The 14,363-nt window shown below is 41.4% G+C and overlaps 1 protein-coding gene, 1 non-coding gene and 1 pseudogene across 5 annotated transcripts in view; 2 read left to right on the top strand and 1 right to left on the bottom strand.

Annotated features, from left to right (window-relative positions):
- Window positions 1-14,046, top strand: part of NEK11 (NIMA related kinase 11) — a 198,672-nt gene extending 184,626 nt beyond the window's left edge. For all 4 annotated transcript variants that reach the window (XM_016140280.2, XM_016140278.2, XM_016140279.2 and 1 more), the window contains one exon: window positions 11,863-14,046. In XM_016140280.2, the coding sequence (XP_015995766.2) occupies window positions 11,863-12,041 (179 nt within the window). In that variant the 3' untranslated portion in view covers window positions 12,042-14,046. The remainder of the gene's footprint in view (window positions 1-11,862) is intronic.
- LOC118602035 lies at window positions 2,431-2,549 on the bottom strand (annotated as a pseudogene).
- LOC118602307 lies at window positions 3,544-3,650 on the top strand. Its single transcript, XR_004950657.1, has one exon. It is a non-coding gene; the product is annotated as a U6 spliceosomal RNA (small nuclear RNA).
- Window positions 14,047-14,363: the final 317 nt, after the last annotated feature.

The following is a 14,363-nucleotide window of genomic DNA, read 5'->3' as shown; positions in this document are numbered from 1 at the left end:
CCATTATAAAAGATCTAATATGAGTGATGATAAATCGATCTGAAAATAATAAGCCTGTGTTTGAAAAGCTCAGTTTTCCATCCATGTTAATGTTTTGTAGTTTAAGATACATTGAATCTTGAAGTCTGCAAGAATATTCACAACGCCTTTATTAGTAAAAGTGGGTGTGGGGTTAGGGAGAGATAGAAACAACCTGAAATGTACTCAAACAGAAGAAATAGTGATGAAATAAATAAAACATAGTGAAAAATCAATGAGCTATAGAAACAAAGGGGATATATAGCAACAATTTTGAACAAAAAAAGGCAAGCAAAAAAATAACTATAATACCACTTACTTAAAATGTTAACAGTTCTACTTGTTTTTGAGGGATATACATTTATGTATATAGTAAAATTATTTTTAAAAGGCTTGGTGATGATAAAACACCAGAATAGTGTTCAGAATACTGGTTACCTCTGGAGATTGGGAGGGGGTTGTGATTTGCGGGGTGGGAGGGATTCATGGAGCATCAGCTGTGTTCGCTGATGCTGGAATCCTTAAACTGGGAGTTGGATATGTGAGGTTCATTGTATTGTGTGTTATACTTTTTCTGTATACTTAAAATATTTAATGTCATCCTTGTGATAATGTTGGGGGGGAGATGTGGTGCCATGAAAAGACATTGCACATGCTTGTCTGTAAAGATCGGAAACAGACTCTCGGCAAGTTGCTATAATTTTTTAGTAGCAAAGGCTACCATACATTTAAAATCTTCTTGCTACCTGTTCCCAAATTGTAAGACACCAAATAAACAAAACAAGACCAACGAAAACAAAATGCGTCCACATTGCCAAAGGCGCTGCCGGTGCAGTACCAGGCTCTTGAATTGCAACTACTTATTTATGTAATTACTATTGTTTACGTATAATTTATGCTGTTTTTAAAAAAGTTTATGAAAACATATGTGGGTCGTGAGATATAAAACTGAGACTGGATGCCAGATTCATAAATGAACAGTTTACTCCGCAAATAGGTAGTAACTTTGCTCTGAGCTTCCGGGTGGCCTAGACGAGGGGAGAAATCCTACGAGTTACAGAAACCAGCGTAGTAGGAGAGTTGAGTTCTTCTTGGTCCTAAAATTTGAAGAAGAATGAATCACAAAGATCCTTATATAAAGGGCATTGAAGCATTCCGAATGGTGCTTCTGTTGATTTGTTTTTGATGTTGACTCCTCATTATTCATCATTTCACACAGCACCCACAGTGATCTCATTATAACAGGGCTCAGGCCATGTGAATCCTCCGAAGGCCTCCCCTTGCACCCAGGATCAAGTCAGGACATCTTACCGTGGCCTTTAAGGTCCCTGCCCCTGCCTATCCATCTGCCCTCATCCCCTATCATTCTTCTCCCTTGAATTAGGCCCCAACTGTCCCAGTCCTCTTTTTTTCCGTACAGAGCTTATAGTGCCTGGGCATCTCCTCTTCCCTCTGTTGGGAGTGGTCTTCTCCCAGATCCTGGCATGGATGATTCATCTTTACCAGTCAAGTCTCCATTCAAATGTCATTCTTATCCCTACCCCTCAGAGAGTCCTTCCTCTGTTAAATTAGCAAAAGTATCCTGCCCTCCATAGGCCCCAGCTGAGAGGGGCGCACTGGGCCTGTGCTGTAGAGGGCTCCACTTTAGTCATCCTCCAGCTATATCCCTCCCCATGGAGCATAGAGCACAAAGTTCATGCAGACAAGGGGGTATGTATACTCAGAGCCTACATTTCCATGTTACCTGGTTAGACTGTGCCCTGGTACCGGGAACCGGCAATTCTCTGCCCAAATGGCCCCAAGCCCATTTCCAGAGTTGATGCATTTCTGCTGCAGGTCCCTCCTCCCGTGGGTGGTCTGTGCTGCTGGTTAGCACACCTCTAAGTCTGGGGTCGGATGGCAGGCTTGAGGTGGCTGTTTGAAAAAGGCATAGGCATGGGTGGATCTTGAGCATAGGGTCTGATGTAGCAAACATATGTGCAAAAACTCCCTCACAGTGGGAAGTGGAGCCAGACTAGGAAGAGAAGGGGACAGGCCAACAGCTAGGGATAGGAGTCCCAGGGCTGGCTCACCCAGCTCTGCCATATTCCAAGGCAGAACCCTGAGGAATCTGAGAAACCTGAATGAAAACCTGGCCTTCCAGGTCTTTATAAAATTAATTTTTCAAGGTAAGAGGGTAGATCATATTTTATTTAACAGTTTGTTAGCTTGGCTCCCAGCTTCAATCCTTAAGACGTGTGCTGGCCTTCCTTTGTAGTCTAGCCACATCCCACAGCGTCAGAGGCAGGCCTACCTTCCTCTGCATTAGGGCCCGTCGGGAAGATGGGAAAGCACGTTCAGATGACAGGGCCTGCCTGTCAAATGGGGCCAGTGCCAAATCTTCTTCTTCTTCTTCTTCTTTTTTTTTTTTAATGCCTACAGCATTCGGTCTTCCTATCTGGTCTCCCATCCAAGTACTAACCAGGCCCGACCCTGCTTAGCGTCCGAGATCAGATGGGATCGGGCGCGTTCAGGGTGGCGTGGCCGTAGACTCCAGTACTAAATCTTCTAAAACATCTTTTCTACCTCTATCCTCACTAGGCACCCCCACTCTCCACCTTCCATTTCCCTGCTTTATTTATTTATTTTTTGTAGCATTGACAAAAAATCTAAAATTACCTTATTTGTGGAAATTTACTAAGTGCTCATTAAAAATGTGCTTAGGTGCTGTTTGTGCCAGGACTCCGATGGACACAGAGATGGCTAAGAAAGGTCTTCTGTCCCCATTGGGCTCCAAGTTGAGTCGGGGAGAAACCTGAACAAAAAAGGCCCTTTGCTTACAGTTGTACGCTCCTTAAGTGGTTAATTAACCTAGAAACAAAAATATATATGTAGCTATTACTGGGGAAATTTTACTGGGCAGAGAAATGGTTTGTGAGGCAAATCAGCTCTAAGGCAAGGAAGATAATTGTCTGTTTCTTTTTCTGCCGTGATAGAGATAAGGGAGCTTATAAACTTGACGACTCATCAGCACTGGTAGAAACTCATTCCTTCTCCTTCTCCCTGAAGAGAAATTGCCCGTTATTTTTCTAGGAGGAGAATGTATTAAACATTTTCTGCTGTTAAGCTAAAATACTGTGTAGAATAGGAGGCTAAAATCCCCTCCAGTGCTTCTCTCTCTCTCATTTAACTCTCACCGCAAACGGTGACATCTGCTCTACAGAACTGTCGGGGCTGCTCACTCTCTCTGAGGGCCTCTGGGCCTCTGGAGTCCCCTTCTCTAAGGCCTCACACCTGCGGCGGGCCAGCTAGGGCTTTTGGCAGCTTTGGGAGATTTCAGTTGCTCTCCAGATGGCTCCAGAGGTGCAAAGATGAAAGAAGACAGCAGGAACATGGTCCACATTGAATATTAGAAAAAAATTAAAAAAAGGATTGTTTCTTCCCAGCGAGAGAAATATAAGAGGTCATTTTTATCCAACGATGACCATATAGGCCTCATAAAGCCAATCCATTTGGCACAGGGATGAAAATATCGTAAGTACCGCGGTGCCTCCTTTGGCAGCACATATACTAAAATCGAAATGGTACAGAGAAGATTAGCATGGCCTCTGTGCAGGGATGACACTCGAATTCATGAAGCGTTTCATATTTTTAAAAAATACTGAGAATTACACTTGACTGGAGCTTTATCTTGACAAACAATAACTAAAAATCACAAAAGTGATCCTGTACTTAGCAAAATTAGGTTGTCATTTCACTGTGTGCTAATTCTTGGAACAAGCACATATATTTTTAAATGAAATCGTATGACATTACCATATTTATTTTGTATTTGGCTTTCAGGGTATGTATGCATTCATCCACCTAGTATTTATTTTGTACTTGCTATGTGCCAGACACTGTTCCAGGCAATGGGACAAAAAAGAGTGAAAATAACCTCTGGTCTATGGACTTTATATTCCAATGGGGTGGTTGACAAATCATAAAATATTAAGGAAAAGTAGAGAATGCTAGAAAGTAACAAAGCGCAAAGAAGAAAATATGAAGCAGGAAAGGTAGAAGGTGCAGAGTGGGGTAAAGGTTACACCCTAGTTGTAAAGAGGGTAGTCAGAGTAGGTCTCTCTGAAAATATGACCTGAGGGCAAAGACTTGAAGGAGAGGAGGGAGAGAGACATATGGGTGTCTGGAGAAAGAACATTCTCATCAGAGATGTCAGCAAGTGCAGAGGCCCTGGGGTAGGAAGTGCCCGGTGTGTCTGAGGAAGATTAAGGGGGCCAGTGTAGCTGGAATGAAGTGAGTGAGGGGAGGGAGGGAAAAGTGCGTTTGGAGAGGTATGGTGGGAAGATCACTCAGGATATTGTAGCCAGTGAAAGGACCTTGATTTCACTCCGAGTGGGATGGGGAGGCCAGTAGAGGGTTTTGAGTAGAGAAGGAAGGCATCTGGCTCACTCTGGTTACTGAACTGACAATAGACTGTAGGAGAAGGAGGGTAGAAGCGGGATACTGAGAAGCTATTACGGCAATCAGGTAAGAGGACACGGTGTTACCGAACTCAAGGCGTTTGTTTTGACTTGCCCGTGTCAAGGCCAAAGGAGATAGGACAGGAGTCTGCAGCAAGGAAGGCAGAGGCTTATTTAAGGAAGTCAATGTCAACAAGCCTGGAGACACAGGTGAGCTAGCGCTCAAAGACCTGGCTCCCCGATGCCCTCTAGGGAATAGATTATACAGGGAAAAAAACTTTTTAGCTAAAGGAGTTGGGGTTGTGGGCTCTGCTAATTGGTCCAAGCTTGAGTAGGAGACAGCTGATCATTACATCAGGTCCTGATGTCAGTCATGGCCTCCTTCTGTCTGGTTTTGAGGGAATGCAGTATGGTCATTTAGCCTTCATGAGTGTGGAACTGCAAGATGTTATCTTTAGTTTGACCTAAACAGTGTCTGTGGTCAACAGACTCAAGGCTTTGTTCCTAAAACTGTTTGATGCTAACTATGGCTTAATGGTTAAGGGAATGGTAGTGCAGTGTGCAGAAGGATAAGGGAGGAAAAGAAGCAAGTGAGCCCAAGGCCAGTTTGAAGCAAGGAGAAAGAGATGAGAAAACGTCATTTTAAAGAAGTGAAGATTTGCACAGTTATAGTGGTAACTTGGACCAGGACGGTAGTGGTAGAAACGGTGAGAAGTGTTGGGATCCTGAATACATTCTGAAAATGGAGCTGATAGGATTTACTAACTGGTCTCATGATGAGAGACACTGGATTACTGGAGTGTGAGGAAAGAGAGGAATCAAGGATGATGACTCAAAGGCTTTTGGCCTGAGCAATTGGAAGGCAGGAGCTGACCTGAACATAAATGGGGAAAGCTGCAGTGTTAGGATATTTTAGAGGGAAGATCAAAAATTCAATTGAGCGTGATAACTATAAGATTCCTAACAGACACTCACGAGGAGAGATCGAGTAGGTAGAATGCTCAGGGCATTCTTTCCTGAGCCTCTGGAAACTTACATCACAAGCTGTGATGTAATAAATAAGAAGACTCCTTACTTCTTACACTAGAGTAGGGACAAAGCTGGGGGGAAGAATCACGAACATGGCACCTGGAAGTGACAAGATACTACCGTTATTACTAGGACATTTTTTGGACCCAAGAGAAGGGACGGTCTTCTTGATGTGGTTAGCTGCAGTTCTCTAATAATGCTCCAAGATAATGGGAGGCTCTACTCCTGTCTTCAGGCGAATTAAGGAGGGCCAGCCAGAAGGCGGGAGCTGGTAACTCCCATAGGCAAGGGCAGTGCGAATTGAGGGACATTCTACAAAATAACTCACTTCAAACCTTTCAAAGTGTCCAGGTCATTGAAGGAGGCTAAAGAGACATGACAAATAAGTGCAACACAGGATGATTTTGACCTGGATCCTTTTATTTAAGGGGAATTATTGGACAATTAAGGAAACTTGAATGGATTAGAGAATTAAGTAATAGTAATGTATCAATATTAATTTCCTGATTTTGACGTCCGCTTTGTGGTTATGGAGAGGATGTCTTTATTTGTAGAAAATAAACACAAAGTATGAGGGGAAAGAGACATCAGGTCAACAACTTATTCTTAAAAGGCCCAGGGAAAAAAGAGTTCTTTGTGCTATAACTGTAAGTTTTCTGTAAAGATGAGATTGTTTCAAAATTAAAATAATATTTAAAATGTAAGGACGTCCTTATAGAGAACTAAGCAGACACAGTCCTCTTCTTTAGAGGCCGTACGAGAGTTAGGCAATTAGAAGACACACAGAGCAGTCAATGATTGATGGGCAAATAAATATGTGTGATAAAATATATTGTTTGCAAATAAAAAGTACGCATGAGAAGAGGTCAGTAAAAGGATTTGGAGGATGAGAGATAGAATTTGGAATAAATAGGCAGGGGAGAGAGAAAGCGCTCTCTTATGATTTAATGGAGTTTTTTGGCTGGGGAGGCAGCCAAATGCATTGGGGATTTGCTCCAGGCAGCTGGAGCTTCTTGGGAATCCTGGGGAGGCGTCCTCCTCCACCAGGTGTCTGCCTGGAGCAGGACCGTGATCCAGCCCGAAGAGCACTGGCCCATAAATGAAGCACCTGGACTAAGAGGATATTTAGGAACCCTTAAACAATTGAAAGACTTGATAAAATTGATAAGGGGTATGGAACATAGGAAGAAATAGATGAAAAAGAATGAAAATATAAGTTCTTCATATGTGGGATATAAAACTAAAACCCACAAATGAAGAAGACAAACAAAAACTCATAAACACAGACAACAGTATAGTGATTACCAGAGGGAAAGGGGATGAGGATGGGTTAGAAAAGGGTAAAGAGGTTCAAATACATGGTGACAGAAAGAGAAATGACTTTGGGTGGTGAACACGCAAAGCGATATACAGATGAGATAGTATGGAATTGTACACTTGAAACCTATATAATCTTATTAACCAATGTCGCCCCAATAAATTTAATGAAATTCAAAATAGATAAAATAAATGTTAATCTCACCCCCCCCAAAAGAAAATATAAGTTCTCTTCATTTGAAAATGTAAGTTTTATCATTTGAGATACCCACCTGACTAAAGGAGTGGTTCCTGACCACCCCTCCCATCTCTCCTCCTCTCCCTCCCTTTGAAAAAGCAAACTTAGACCCCTTTCTTTAATTCGAAAAGCATAGGGAGCATTCCCCTTTCTTCTCAAACCTTAGATAACAGCAACAGAGTCCCCTTAAGTAGAATTTTCTATTTTATGATTCCTAAAATATTCATTGCAGAATTATTGCAGCATGTTTTCCAAGTGTCAGAATAAATTTACACTGCAATATTACAATACTTGAGCCCTATCACTTTTCTTTTGGCTTAAAACAAGTCTGTTTATAACATGCCTGATTACTTCATTGACCCATACTTTATTTGGAATAAATAAATGTACCAACGTGGTAATGTTTCATCCATATTTTAGTTACAGATTGCTATCAATTATACTGTGGTCTAGTATAACTAGATTTTGTATAAAATTAATTATTTGAAATGTATTGAGACTTGAATTGGTGTCTAGTATATGGTCAGTTTTGATAAATGTTACATGAGAGTCTGGGAAGATTGCGGGTTCTAATCAACAGGGAATGAGAGGGTTCTATATGCATCTATTAAGGTTAGGTTTTTAAGTGTATTCAGATTTTCTACATCACTACTAATTTTTTCAAATATTCACCTATCCATAACTGAGCAAGGTACTGAAATCCCACATTACGAAGACATATCTGACAATTTCTCCCCATAGTGTTTTATGTCATTGGATTCTATTTTGTTAGATGTATGCCAGTTTAGGATTTTTATTTCTTCCTGATGAATCAAATGGTTTTTATTATCTAGTGGAATTCTTTATCCTAATAATGCTTTTTTAAAGAAAAAACAAACAAACCTATTTGTCTCATGCCAATATAGCTACCTCCAGATTTCTTTTGTTTATGATTTTCCTGGCATGTCTCTTGTTTGTTTGTTTACTTTCAACCATTCAATGTCCTATGTTTTAGGCGTGACTCTTGTAAACAATGTCTAGCTGGATTTTGGTTTTGGTCAGTGAGTTTATCCATCTACATCTACTGATTATGAAAAACAGAGAGTGTTTAGGTCACACATAAAATAACCCTTACCGGAATGGTTAGCTTTAATGGTACCCAACAAATAGTTCCACTCAAGATTCTGCTGCCCAGGGTGGACGGAGCAGAAGGCAAGTGCCACTTACAGAAGGGGGCCTGACAGTCGCATGTCCCATCGGAGACAGCCATGTGTTGCCCCAGCATTAGTAGTGCAGTTTCTGTAGAGACCTGCAAAGCGTACAGATCTGTAGAGAGCCCCGTTCTGTCTTTGTCCCCCAGATCCAGAGACAGCCATTTGAAATATTAGGCGTGGAGAGAAGGGGCACAGAATTCATCCTCAGTAAAGATTCCTGATGCCTGTTAGCACCAAATGACTGCTAAGACAGCAGTATTGAGGAGAAAATACACGGCGCCCTTCTATTTCTGCAGGGGCTCATACATATTTGATGTGCGGGGATTTCTTATATCCTATAAAATTATTTTCAAAGCTTTCTGAAACTATGCCTGAAGAATAATGTATGTGTTCTCTTAATGCTTTCTGCTAAACTAGGTTTTTATGATTATTTCTATGAAATGACTTTTTTTTTAACTTCCACTGTGTCAGTGGCCTTCCTGTATCATTTATTTGTTTTTTTTTTAATCAGTCAGAGAAGGTAAAAATATTTAAAATAGCGTATTAACAAGAAGCAAAACTAAAAAGTGGCCCATGCTTCCAGTTAAGCCAAAATAGGATTACTATGCAATTCACTAGTGGAAAAGCAACAATAACGTGCATGATAGTAAAACGAAGTCTTTTAAGCTCCTGGTAGCTGACAGGTACTCTGCTAAGGGGTGTGTGTGTGTGTGTGTGTGTGTGTGTGTGTGTGTGTGTGTGTAGTCTGCACTAACATATGAACATTCAAGGCTCAGAGAGGTTAAGTAACTGGCCCAATCACACAGCCAGTGAAGGGTAGAGTCAAGATTCAACTCCAGTCTCTCTGAATCCATCATGATAAAAAGAGTAAGTCCAGGAATAAAGCTACTGGAATTTATATCACAGCTCCACCACTTAAAACCTATGTGGCAATGGCAAGTTAATACCCTCTCATGGCTCACTTTTCTCATCTGTAAAATGGAAATAACAGTATCTATTCATAATTGTTATGAAGATTTAATGGGATGATATGAGGAGATGCCCAGATAGAGCCTGACATATAAAGCTCAAAAACTGTTAGTTATTATGGTTTCAGGGGGCATTGTGAGTTTCTTTATCATCAGTGGGTGATATGACTAGTCAAACGCTAAGTTTTCTTTAATGTTACATTCATCTGCTTCTCGCCCTCTTCTTCATGCGTCCTGTTCACCTGCCAAACTGCCTGGCTGATTTCCCAGCAGTCCCACTGTTGGCTGCCACCGGGTTCCCCTCCAGCAGCCACGGCCCATGTTACATGGCGCCTTTTCCTCCCCCACAGGGCGTCCTCGGATTTTCCCAGCTGTAAACTTTCATAGCACTCTATACTTTTCTCATGATACTTAATAGCTGTTTAAGTCCTTCCTTCATTCTGTAAATATTTCCTGAGCACTTTCTACGTGCCCGGTCCTATTCTAGCCGCTGAGTCCCTCCCTCACAGAACTTACATGTTCATTAGGGGAGTGGGAGAGAGAAACAAATATACACAAAAAATAGAAGAAAATTACCCGAGAGTTCCAAGTGCTGTGCAAGTAGTTAAGGAGGCGTGACTGAGGTGAGTGAGGATGCGAGGCATGCTGGAATTGGTCCTGGTAGTCTCTTGGTTGAAGGTGAGAAACAGACTCGAACTGGATGACATGGGGCCCTGGGGCTGTGAGCTCTCTAGCACCAGAAATTCCCAGCCCTAGCTGTATGGGTTTTGAAAAGTGGGCCTACTTATTCTTATCTGTAAAATGAATTGCCTAGTTCACAGGGATGATTTGAGAAAATGAATGTAAAAGTATCTTGTAAGCTCTGAATTACTATGAGCATGATAGTTAAAAGTTAAAATGTATATAGTTTGCATTATAATTCCTAACCTCTGAACCAGAGCAGGATCAGTTACTTATTCTCCTTTTTACCTACCACAAAACCTAGCAGAGATCCTGTGTCCTAGAGGTTACAAGAATGAAGAGTACTGCACAATAAAAGCTTATAAAGTGTGTGAAAGAGTCTGTGATGAATGCTTTCCATGTTATTGTTAACATGCCATCATTACCATCTGGCAGTAATGTTTTAAAAATTCTGAAAACAAAAACAAAATGAAAAAACCTCTAAACGCTAATCTTTTTTTTTTCTCACCCGGTCCATTGAAATGAAGAATAAAGAAGCATTTTTTCAAGGTTAAAGTTATAAAAATACTTATACCTTTTGACCTACTAATTCCCTTCTCACACAACTTTTTATCTTCTAATCAAGCTCAACATAGATACAGAAAAGTGCAGAAATCATAAGTACATATGTGAGTTCCCACAGAGTGAACACACCCATGTAAATACCTCCACTCCCAGAAATGATGCCAGAAAGTATTCGCCTAAATGAGAAAGCTGTGTTCCCAAAGTCATTCACGCAGAAAAGGTTACAGTGAAAAAGGCTAACTGTTTGGTGGAGGGATGATTATGTAAACGTTGGTACATAAATTTTGAACCGTATATCAAAATTCATAAAACTCGAGTGCCCTGGAGTCAGGCAGGTAGAGGAGATGCGAGAAGCAGCCTAGTATAAAATATGGAATGAGAGAGTGCAGAGTGCAGTCCCTGCCTAAAGACATTACATTAAAATGCTGAAAATAATAATAAACCAGAAAAAAAAATAAATCATAGTGCTGAGCAAACAAAATCTGTCACGGGAATAGTATCGCTCATAGGCCTTCAGTCTGTGACCCTAGCTAGAAACAGGAAAATAGAAGCAAAATTAAAATTCTAGGTACGGCAATATGATCATACTATGCACAGATTATGGCTACATATGGATAAGGACTGGAGGCCAACACAGAAGTGAATGCTGCTCTTGGTGGGAACTTGGCCAAATTCCCTTACCCTTGCAGCCTCAGTTTCTTCATCTGGAAAGTAGAACTTTGAAAACAAGCCGTCATAGAGCTGTTGTAAAGGTTAAGTGCAGAGAAAAGTGCCCGTGGTTAATAAAACAATTACTTGCCCCCTCATTATTATTTTATTCTTATTCTTAATATTTCTTTCATTTCAGGTCCCACTGTCCTCTCTCCCACCCTCATTTTTCCCCAACTCCAGTCACACTGGTTTTCTCGATATTTCAATGACATGTTTAGCTCACTTCAATTTCTCCTTAGAATTGGCCTCACTTCATGTGGATCTCTGCTCAGATGACACCCCAGAGAGAGGACTCCCTGCCCCTCACCGTCCTCTGCCTCTCTCCCTGCTGGCTTGTTCTTCACTGCACTGAGCACACTTGGTGTTGCCTGACATTTTAGGATGAATGTATTTTTAAATGTATCTGTTTGTTCTCTACCCTAAAAGGTTAAGCTCCATGAGGGCAGGAGTTTGCCCAACGTGTTTAATGCTGTATTTCTGTCCCTGGAAAGGTTTCTGACACATAATAGACATTCGAGAAGTTATTTGTTGAATATCATTGAATTGTTCAAGGTAGAGACATCATGTGTTATTTTTTTCCTTTTTTTTTTTTCTAAATCCCAAGGTTACAATGTGATTTGTGTAATTAATGATTTAAAAATATATTTTTTTGAAGGTGACCTCAGTGGATAACTCCTGTTTACCTTTCCCATTTTGTCTGGCAGGTCAGCCGTGCAGAAGCTGGGAGCGGAAGTGTTCGAGGTGGTCTATGATTACCTCAAGGGAGCGCGGCGACAGAATGCCAGCGAAGCAGAGATCCGCGCGTCTCTGGAAAAAGTGGTGCCTCGTGCCAGCGACTGTTTTGAAGTTGATCAGCTCCTCTACTTTGAGGAGCAATTGCTGATCACAACAGGAGAAGGACCCATACTCCAGAACCATCACGAACAAGTGTCAAAAGCAAACAAGTTCAAGGGGACACCTTTCAGTGAAAATCTGTTCAACACGTAAGCTGGACTCTGTTACAGGAAACGGGTACATAGCTGGAGCTACTATCTGTACTTTCAGTTTCTTATGAAAAGGAATTTAGAGAGTAGCAAACACACAGTTCCGCCTATACTCAGAGTCATAAGCCAGTCGGTATTGGGTCTATACTCTGAGATAAGCTTATGCATCAAGTTTGGCTCCCTGGAAAATATTCCCACAAACATACCCCCAGGGCTTCCACTGGGGTTAGATCACCCTGAGGATGACTCGGGAGAAGCCAGCTGCTCTTTACCATTTCCACTTGGGGGACGGACTCTGTGCCTGACTGCCCTGGGTCTCCAGGGACTGTGGCCAGCCAGCTCTTGAAAACTGTTGGGACACTGGCCTCTGACACACTGAGCTGCTGCCCGGGAGTCAGACACACCCATCTCAAGTGACCTGTTTTTGGTCCACTTAGCTCTTCCATAGCTAATAAGCAAGAAATACCTGTGCGTAAGGACCTGGGTAAAAAATCCGAAAAGCGATTCTCTCCTATGATTTATTCCCTAGACTTGTCCATAATATAGTGAAGACTTATTCTATGTAATAAATATATTTTTCCTGGTTACAAAATAAATCACCTATTTTAGCTTTTCCTCATCAAGGGTCGTGGGGGGAGAGGGAGAGATATTACCCCATTTTACAGCTGAGGATGCTCAGCTTAGGTAACCTGGTTAGTCACACAGCTATGAGAAGCTGAGCTGGGATTTCACCCCAAGTCTGTCTGATTCCAGCACCCATGATCTTAACTACTGTGCATGGGTGTTTTCAACTGAGGAGCTACACTATACTTGCTTGAGTAGCTTCCTGAACCTACACACGTTTAAAGATACTGTCCAGGGCTTAAGAACATGTCATAAAGGGAGATAAGACTTCCTCTACCCTCTTAGGTTCTGTGACTGGAGCCTACAAATTGAACTGTCAAAAGACGGATTAACAGGAGAAAAAGCATACAGTGTTTATCTAATATTACTATTTTCACGTGGCATGGGGGCGGGGGGCTTTCTAGAAAGAAGTGAAAAGGTCAAAGCAGCAGTCAGGCCTGAGAGTTTATATGCTATTGACAAAAGAGGAATACATTTGCGGAGAAGTGACAAGACAAGGGATTTGAGCTGTTAGTGTGTAGAGATGGGGTTGGGAGAAGTTACACTGGGAAAGTGACTAGGAGATATATGGGGGAACTAATAGAAGATAAGTATTATTTTAATAGTTTTGTTTGTATAGATCCATCTCTCATTGACACCCCATTTCCAGTGATAAGAACATTTTCCTCTTCCTGGCCCATGAAGGGCACTTTTCTCATGGGAAATGTATGCTTTTAGGTATAACGAGGGAAGACAGAGCTCTTCCAACATCTGCTGTTTCTTAATTGCTTTCAGCTCCAGATAATCCTTATGCCAATGTGGCATATTTTGGATGGCATATTTTAATCCCCTACAATGTCTAGGAAGACAGGTGCAGACTTAAAATCACTTATCCTCCTGGGACTTGTGCTCTACATCATATCAGTCTTAAAAAAAAGGGGGGGAGGAACTAGGAGGAAATACCATTTTGGATCACAGCTCCATGCCTTATGAAAGAAACTCACTTATGTTTACCTTTCATTTGATTCACTGGGAGCAGCAGCACAAGATTTAAGAGGACAAGGAGAAAATACCTTTTTAGTATTACCAGTGGGAAAACACTTTCTCCCTTAGCCACATTCAATGTTAATCTTGACTCCAGCGTGGTTTGAAATAATTCTATCAGTACCCTACCTACCCCCGGTGATTTATTTCTTCCCAATACTTTCACTTCAGTTTCTAGAATTATAGGGTTTTCCTCATAGGAATCTTCTTATCACATACGATGGAATATTACTTAGCTATAAGAAGAGCTGAAATATCGTCATTTGTGACAACATGGATGGACCTCGAGATAATCATACTAAGTGAAATAAGCCCAACAGGAAAGGTCAAAAACCACATGATATCACTTATTTGTAGGGATATAAACCTAAAAGCAACAAATAAACATGACAAACAAATAGAGACTAACGGACATGGACAAGAGACTAGTGGTTACCGGAGGGTGGGGAGCGGGGGAGGAAGAAAAGGCATCTGTCACTCTTTCATCTCTTCGTATGGATTTTGAGGGTACTGTCTCCACCCGCCTTTTCTTTTCTCCTGGGCAGATAATGTGTTTCTTTATTGGTTGTTCAACA

Source organism: Rousettus aegyptiacus, unplaced genomic scaffold (assembly GCF_014176215.1).
Source record: "Rousettus aegyptiacus isolate mRouAeg1 unplaced genomic scaffold, mRouAeg1.p scaffold_m13_p_4, whole genome shotgun sequence".
NCBI classification, from domain to species: domain Eukaryota; kingdom Metazoa; phylum Chordata; class Mammalia; order Chiroptera; family Pteropodidae; genus Rousettus; species Rousettus aegyptiacus.
This window is presented reverse-complemented; position numbering and strand designations above follow the sequence as displayed.